Here is an 8898-nt window from a genome sequence, read left to right as displayed (position 1 = left end):
GAACTGTCTAGAAACAAAATTTCTTCTTTGAAAGAAGCAGGAGTGTCCAATGTTTCATTAGAGTCCAGCCCTGTTCATATAGCCCTAATAGAAAAAATTCTATAGCTGTTTTCAACTGAATGGAAGTGAATCTGGCACAGGCTCCAGACAATTTTACTGAAGCGCTGTGGCACTCAATGTGTTAATTTGTCTGAATTCTGTGTTTTGCTTTATACGCTCATTTTACCATCAGAAACTGTCCACGTATAACAGTGTTTCAAAGTCAGAAATACAATACCGGTACATATTCTAGTCAAATTATTTCAATTTTTTGTTTGTAAAGTGCTTATAACCTTCTCATTGTGAGCTTCAAGTAAAGCAAAAACAACTGTTAACAAAACATTCACTCTGTTTTTAGACAGTCAGACTTCAGACAGACAGACTAATGTTGTGTTCTGTCATTTACATGTACTAGGCATCTCGTGCGCTCGATTCCCTCACCTGCCCTGAAGCTCTCCGAGCTGGCTCTGAAGCTCTCCGAGCTGGCTCTGAAGCTCTCCGAGCTGGCCCTGAAGCTCTCCGAGCTGGCCCTGAAGCTCTCCGAGCTGGCCCTGAAGCTGTCCGAGCTGGCCCTGAAGCTCTCCGAGCTGGCCCTGAAGCTCTCCGAGCTGGCTCTGAAGCTCTCCGAGCTGGCGCTGAAGCTCTCCGAGCTGGCCCTGAAGCTCTCCGAGCTGGCCCTGAAGCTCCTGAAGCTCTCCGAGCTGGCCCTGAAGCTCTCCGAGCTGGCTCTGAAGCTCTCCGAGCTGGCCCTGAAGCTCTCTGAGCTGGCCCTGGAGCTCTCTGAGCTGGCCCTCGCATACGCAGCTTGATTGCTGCATGGCCTCGCCTGCTCTATTGGCGTAAACCTTCAGTTATATAGAACCTCCTTGGTTTGAGCAGGCTAGAGGTCATGTGACTCAGATGGTTTGAGCAGGCTAGAGGTCATGTGACTCGGATGGTTTGAGCAGGCTAGAGGTCATGTGATCAGGATAGCCTCAGACTGGGCGTCTCTTCAGTCAGCTCAGGGAAGAGCAGGGAGCTAAATATAGACTCCGATCCATACAGCTGGATGTGAGCCACAGGACAGGATGTGACATGTGGCTCTGTCCAGAGCAGCACAACCCTGACTAACCCTGAGTAACCCTAACTAAGCCTAACCCATGGAATCATGTCTTATCTCTACGCTACATTTAGTCAACAGTCCAAATATCTGTATTGTTCCTTACAGGGGAATTGGTTTGTGGCCAGGATATAGAAAAACAACAACAACAACAACAACTGGACGTAAAAGAGTACGTTCAGCATCAAGGTCAAAGTGCAGAAGTCAAGTAGGACCCTAAACTCACACAAATTAGACCATACCCACCTGATCACATTTTTGCTTTTAGATGTTTTATTACAGAAAGTGTATGAAACCCATGACCAAAATAGTCCTACACTCTGTCATTCTGTTACTTATGGATGGAATTATAGTGAAAATAAAGTATCCCCCTTTTTGCTGGGGATCCCCAGGACCAGGAACCCCCTCAAGGACCCCTGGGGGTCCCCGGACCCCACTTTGAGAACCACAGAGCGAAGCAGTCTGTGCAAATAAACACTCTCCAGACAACAGAAAAATATCATCTACTGTTTCAAACACAGACTGAGTGTTGCAGCTTCAAAGTGCCAGAATAAACATCTTCATATGTTCCTGGGAACTTTCCCATTTTTCTGTTGAAGTATTGGCTGTTGTTTGTCACTCATAGCATGCTCCATTATCAATGGCCATAAGAGATATTGAACTCTTTTCTTATTGTATTGATAAAGTGTCTATCGCCCATATGTATCTATCGCCCATATGTATCTATCGCCCATATGTATCTATCGCCCATATGTATCTATCGCCCATATGTATCTATCGCCCATATGTATCTATCACCCATATGTATCTATCGCCCATATGTATCTATCGCCCATATGTATCTATCGCCCATATGTATCTATCACCCATATGTATCTATCGCCCATATGTATCTATCACCCATATGTATCTATCACCCATATGTATCTATCACCCATATGTATCTATCACCCAATGTATCTATCACCCATATGTATCTATCGCCCATATGTATCTATCACCCATATGTATCTATCACCCATATGTATCTATCGCCCATATGTATCTATCACCCATATGTATCTATCGCCCATATGTATCTATCACCCATATGTATCTATCACCCATATGTATCTATCGCCCATATGTATCTATCACCCATATGTATCTATCACCCATATGTATCTATCACCCATATGTATCTATCACCCATATGTATCTATCACCCAATGTATCTATTGCCCATATGCATCTATCACCCATATGTATCTATCACCCATATGTATCTATCACCCATATGTATCTATCACCCAATGTATCTATTGCCCATATGCATCTATCACCCATATGCATCTATCACCCATATGTATCGCTATTGATTTATCGCCCAGCCCGAGGAGGACTCGTCTTCTCAAGGACACGTCAGCCGGTGAACGGGGCGGTACTGATTCGTCCGGGGGTTTGAACCCGGTGCTCCCCAGTGCCCTTGACACACTTCCAGCCAGGCGGTGGTTTGTCAGAACGAAGCAAAAATAACTTGGCAGAGAGAAGCATGTTCGCTGTTATCTCTGTGAGTTAACCTCTCTGTGCTGTCTGTGACTCCACATAACAGACTGTTATCTCTGTGAGTTAACCTCTCTGTGCTGTCTGTGACTCCACATAACAGACTGCTGTTATCTCTGTGAGTTAACCTCTCTCTCTGTGCTGTCTGTGACTCCACATAACAGACTGTTGTTATCTCTGTGAGTTAACCTCTCTGTGCTGTCTGTGACTCCACATAACAGACTGTTGTTATCTCTGTGAGTTAACCTCTCTGTGCTGTCTGTGACTCCACATAACAGACTGTTGTTATCTCTGTGAGTTAACCTCTCTGTGCTGTCTGTGACTCCACATAACAGACTGTTGTTATCTCTGTGAGTTAACCTCTCTGTGCTGTCTGTGACTCCACATAACAGACTGTTGTTATCTCTGTGAGTTAACCTCTCTGTGCTGTCTGTGGCTCCACATAACAGACTGTTGTTATCTCTGTGAGTTAACCTCTCTGTGCTGTCTGTGACTCCACATAACAGACTGTTGTTATCTCTGTGAGTTAACCTCTCTGTGCTGTCTGTGACTCCACATAACAGACTGTTGTTATCTCTGTGAGTTAACCTCTCTGTGCTGTCTGTGACTCCACATAACAGACTGTTGTTATCTCTGTGAGTTAACCTCTCTGTGCTGTCTGTGGCTCCACATAACAGACTGTTGTTATCTCTGTGCTGTCTGTGGCTCCACATGTCTGTGTGGTATAATCGACCTAGTTTTATAATTGTTCGGTTCAATCTTTACTTGACAAATAGCTGTTTTTTCTTGCAGCTGTAGGACAGTGATTCTCAGCCTTTTTCATATCAAGGACCCCTAATTTCATGAGATTTTGTCTCTTGGCCAAAATGGGAGAATATTTAAGTATGTTGTTAAGTGTTGACATGACTGTCTGTCTATCGTAGGTAGAGAGATAATGACAGTAAATCTTAAAGTTTGCTGGGGACCCCACATAGAGAACCAGTGCTGGTGGACACTGAGAAATGCTCTCTCATTAGCTATTACAGTAGTTATTATTCAATGTGATATTTATGTGAGTCCAGGCTTGTTTGGGGAAATATTTCCTCTATCAAAAGCCTGATTTGAGTTTCAGTCTGTTATTTGAGTAGCAGCCTGCTCGCGCTCTGTGCTCTCTTCTCATTCTATCTGTTGGATTTGCCGCCTCCGTCGGGGCATTTAAGGTCACGCAGCGCGCGCTCTGAATCAGCAGAAAGCCAGAACCTAAACAATAAACCCTGCACTTAAGATAGTCAACTACCAACATGCACGGCCCAGGGACATTTATTTCCCTTCAGTTGTTAAGGTGCATGTTTTTTACTCAAGAAAAACATAGAGACTTTCATGATGCAGGTTGTTGGAAAGTCAGACACACGTTGTTAGAAAGGAAAACCTTCTTGACCATCTAAACTAGATGAATCAAATGTAGCAGTCGCTTTGTTTTAGGCTCCGCCTCCACCCTTGCTGGCTACCGGACGCCGTCAAACAGGATCTGATCTCCATCCAGCGGTCCTGCACCACCTCCATCAAGCCTCCATCACATCTAAGACCGCATTCACACCTGGCATTAAACCTGTAGCTGCACCTGTACCTGGATCAGTTATCTGGATACAGGTGGCATTAAAGGTTTACTATGCAACTATTTCATAAAAAAACATTATATAATTATACGAAAGTTTCCCCCCAAACGATCACTTCTGGTTCTGGCCCATATAATGGTGTGGCAATGTGTTTGTGTTGAGAGATGCTGTGCACTGTATATTAGTGATGGGAGATTGTTTTGGTTTTTTCTGTGTTTATGTGGTCGAGCGAGGCTGTTTATCTGGAGAGAGAGAGCTCCGGTAAACCCTTCAAACGCAGGGATTAAATGTTATTTTCTGATAGTTTCACAGCGGTTATGTTATAAAAACACATAAACAAACACATACCTCCAAACCATCGCGGGATGAGCTGTTTGCAGCTCAAAAGCTGATCTGGGAAGAAGTTCTATTTCCTGGTTTTATGTCCACTCTGCTGCGGGTTCAGCTCAGAACATCTTAGCGATGCTATTGGCTGGCTGTTGCGCTGTGAGCGATGTTATTGGCTGGGCCTTATACAACCCCACATGGACTTCTACACAATGTATCCGCCCAAATACATCCCGGGCATAGCCAAAAAAGTGTCAACAGCAGCAGAATCAGGCAGGGGGCCGTGTCTGACAACAAACACACTGCCAATGTTTTTAGTGTGTTGGGGTTGATGCTTTTGAGGGGAATGGTTTCTATAAGGATTAAAAGAAAGAAAAAAAAATATATATACATATATATTATATATATATTATATATAGTTTTAAAGGTATATATATAGTATATACCTTTAAAATGCACCTGTATCTGGATCAGTTATCTGGATACAGGTGGCATTTAAAAACCAGGTGTGAATGGGGTGAGAATGTCACTGCCATGTCCACCATGTGTCTGGTGCTAAAGGCAGGAGAAGGAGGGTCTGTCTTATTTAACATATCTCTCTCTGTCTCTCTCTCTGTGTCTCTCTCTGTCTCTCTCTGTGTGTCTCTCTCTGTCTCTCTCTGTGTGTCTCTCTCTGTGTGTCTCTCTCCGTCTCTCTCTCTCTGCCTCAGAAGTATGTGTGGAGCGCTCTCCGAGGAGGCGGAGCATCTCCGGTCTGGGCGGTTCAGAGAAGAGCATAGCCAGCGACAATCCCAACTCGTCTCCTTTCAAAGTGCCGGTGAGTCACAGAGCTGTCAGTGAGTCACAGAGCTGTCAGTGAGTCACAGAGCTGTCAGTGAGTCACAGAGCTGTGAGTGAGTCACAGAGCTGTGAGTCACAGAGCTGTCAGTGAGTCACATAGCTGTCAGTGAGTCACAGAGCTGTCAGTGAGTCACAGAGCTGTGAGTGAGTCACAGAGCTGTGAGTCACAGAGCTGTCAGTGAGTCACATAGCTGTCAGTGAGTCACATAGCTGTCAGTGAGTCACAGAGCTGTCAGTGAGTCACAGAGCTGTGAGTGAGTCACAGAGTTGTGAGTGAGTCACAGAGCTGTCAGTGAGTCACAGAGCTGTCAGTGAGTCACAGAGCTGTCAGTGAGTCACAGAGCTGTGAGTGAGTCACAGAGCTGTGAGTGAGTCACAGAGCTGTCAGTGAGTCACATAGCTGTGAGTGAGTCACAGAGCTGTCAGATTATTGCAGTCCATGTAAACATAGGGTGTGTTCCGATTGGCTAGTAGTTCCCAGTGAAGTAGACTGCACATGGTATTCAGCCATGTTGTCATATGGAAGGAGTTCACTCTGTGGATCCTCTTCCTCTCGCCAAGGTGAACCACAAAGACAATGAGCTGACACACTTCCTGTTTCCCCTCCTGTCCTCCTCTCTGTCTGACGCCTGACTGTCTACATCTCTCTCTGTCTCTGTCTCTCTCTGTCTCTCTCTCTCTCTCTCTCTCTCTCTGTGTCTCTCTCTGTGTCTCTGTCTCTCTGTGTCTCTCTCTCTCTCTGTCTCTCTGTCTCTCTGTCTCTCTGTCTCTGTCTCTCTCTGTCTCTCTCTCTCTCTCTCTCTCTCTGTGTCTCTCTCTGTGTCTCTGTCTCTCTGTGTCTCTCTCTCTCTCTGTCTCTCTCTCTCTCTGTCTCTCTCTGTCTCTCTGTCTCTCTGTGTCTCTCTCTCTCTGTCTCTCTCTCTCTCTCTGTCTCTCTCTCTCTCTCTCTGTCTCTCTCTGTCTCTCTCTCTCTGTCTCTCTCTCTCTGTCTCTCTGTCTCTCTCTCTGTCTCTCTGTCTCTCTGTGTCTCTCTCTCTGTCTCTCTGTCTCTCTCTGTCTCTCTCTCTGTCTCTCTGTCTCTCTGTGTCTCTCTCTCTCTCTGTCTCTCTCTCTCTCTCTCTCTCTCTCTCTCTCTGCATGCCTGATCCATCTCCGCTGTCCTTGTTTTGCCCAGTGGTCCATTAACACTCCGCTCACATCAGCTGCTAACATCCACATCTTACACAGTCGTGTTGTGTGGCTCCGCCCCCTCCCACACACAAACTCCTCTCAACAGCAAAAATAATAACAATTTAAATAAATAAATAAATTCTGGCAGCCAGGTCATTGGCAGCAAGTCTTGCTTTGTGGATGAGACAAGTCAAACTGTCAAATGGAACTTCAAACAGAAATAACTCTACTGTTAAAATTAACTTTTGTTTCCTATTTTTAGCGCTTACAGCACATTAAGCCACAGTCATCCAACTGAAACACAAGTCTATAGTCTTTAGTCTAGATAAGAACATTGAGTGGGTACAGAGCCTGGGATCTGTCCAAGATTGGCTGCAACAGTTTGGTGCAGTGTTAGTTTGAATAAAATGTCCCCAATGACTTGCAGCCATTTTTGCAAAAAATCTTTAATGATCTGATTTGAAGCATTCATCTTGGAGCTAAGGCTTCATCCTGGAGCTAAGGCTTCATCCTGGAGCTAAGGCTTCATCCTGGAGCTAAGGCTTCATCCAACCTGGAGCTAAGGCTTCATCCATCCTGGAGCTAAGGCTTCATCCTGGAGCTAAGGCTTCATCCAACCTGGAGCTAAGGCTTCATCCAACCTGGAGCTAATGCTTCATCCAACCTGGAGCTAATGCTTCATTCATCCTGGAGCTAAGGCTTCATCCTGGAGCTAAGGCTTCATCCTGGAGCTAAGGCTTCATCCATCCTGGAGCTAAGGCTTCATCCAACCTGGAGCTAAGGCTTCATCCTGGAGCTAAGGCTTCATCCATCCTGGAGCTAAGGCTTCATCCAACCTGGAGCTAAGGCTTCATTCAACCTGGAGCTAAGGCTTCATCCTGGAGCTAAGGCTTCATCCTGGAGCTAAGGCTTCATCCATCCTGGAGCTAAGGCTTCATCCAACCTGGAGCTAAGGCTTCATCCTGGAGCTAAGGCTTCATCCTGGAGCTAAGGCTTCATCCATCCTGGAGCTAAGGCTTCATCCATCCTGGAGCTAAGGCTTCATCCTGGAGCTAAGGCTTCATCCTGGAGCTAAGGCTTCATCCTGGAGCTAAGGCTTCATCCATCCTGGAGCTAAGGCTTCATCCAACCTGGAGCTAAGGCTTCATCCTGGAGCTAAGGCTTCATCCTGGAGCTAAGGCTTCATTCAACCTGGAGCTAAGGCTTCATCCTGGAGCTAAGGCTTCATCCATCCTGGAGCTAAGGCTTCATCCAACCTGGAGCTAAGGCTTCATTCATCCTGGAGCTAAGGCTTCATTCATCCTGGAGCTAAGGCTTCATCCTGGAGCTAAGGCTTCATTCATCCTGGAGCTAAGGCTTCATCCTGGAGCTAAGGCTTCATTCAACCTGGAGCTAAGGCTTCATCCTGGAGCTAAGGCTTCATCCTGGAGCTAAGGCTTCATCCATCCTGGAGCTAAGGCTTCATCCAACCTGGAGCTAAGGCTTCATCCTGGAGCTAATGCTTCATTCATCCTGGAGCTAAGGCTTCATCCTGGAGCTAAGGCTTCATCCTGGAGCTAAGGCTTCATCCATCCTGGAGCTAAGGCTTCATCCAACCTGGAGCTAAGGCTTCATCCTGGAGCTAAGGCTTCATCCATCCTGGAGCTAAGGCTTCATCCAACCTGGAGCTAAGGCTTCATTCAACCTGGAGCTAAGGCTTCATCCTGGAGCTAAGGCTTCATCCATCCTGGAGCTAAGGCTTCATCCATCCTGGAGCTAAGGCTTCATCCTGGAGCTAAGGCTTCATCCATCCTGGAGCTAAGGCTTCATCCTGGAGCTAAGGCTTCATCCTGGAGCTAAGGCTTCATCCATCCTGGAGCTAAGGCTTCATTCAACCTGGAGCTAAGGCTTCATCCTGGAGCTAAGGCTTCATCCATCCTGGAGCTAAGGCTTCATCCAACCTGGAGCTAAGGCTTCATCCTGGAGCTAAGGCTTCATTCATCCTGGAGCTAAGGCTTCATCCTGGAGCTAAGGCTTCATTCATCCTGGAGCTAAGGCTTCATCCTGGAGCTAAGGCTTCATTCATCCTGGAGCTAAGGCTTCATCCTGGAGCTAAGGCTTCATTCATCCTGGAGCTAAGGCTTCATCCTGGAGCTAAGGCTTCATCCTGGAGCTAAGGCTTCATTCATCCTGGAGCTAAGGCTTCATCCTGGAGCTAAGGCTTCATTCATCCTGGAGCTAAGGCTTCATCCTGGAGCTAAGGCTTCATCCTGGAGCTAAGGCTTCATTCATCCTGGAGCTAAGGCT

General features: G+C 46.3%; 1 protein-coding gene across 6 annotated transcripts in view; it reads left to right on the top strand.

Moving 5' to 3' along the window:
* Positions 1 to 8898, top strand: part of rasal2 (RAS protein activator like 2) — a gene marked incomplete at its 5' end in the record, with an annotated part of 105847 nt that overhangs the window by 58633 nt on the left and 38316 nt on the right. For 5 of the 6 annotated variants that reach the window (XM_083659411.1, XM_083659409.1, XM_083659408.1 and 2 more), the window contains one exon: positions 5313 to 5419. In XM_083659411.1, coding sequence (XP_083515537.1) covers positions 5313 to 5419 — 107 coding nt within the window. The remainder of the gene's footprint in view (positions 1 to 5312; positions 5420 to 8898) is intronic. The other variant, XM_083659407.1, reaches the window with a different exon arrangement.

Source organism: Poromitra crassiceps (genome assembly GCF_964638095.1).
Source record: "Poromitra crassiceps genome assembly, chromosome: 23".
Classification (NCBI taxonomy): domain Eukaryota; kingdom Metazoa; phylum Chordata; class Actinopteri; order Beryciformes; family Melamphaidae; genus Poromitra; species Poromitra crassiceps.
Note: the sequence above shows the minus strand (reverse complement) of the source record. Positions and strands in the feature narration are given on the sequence as shown.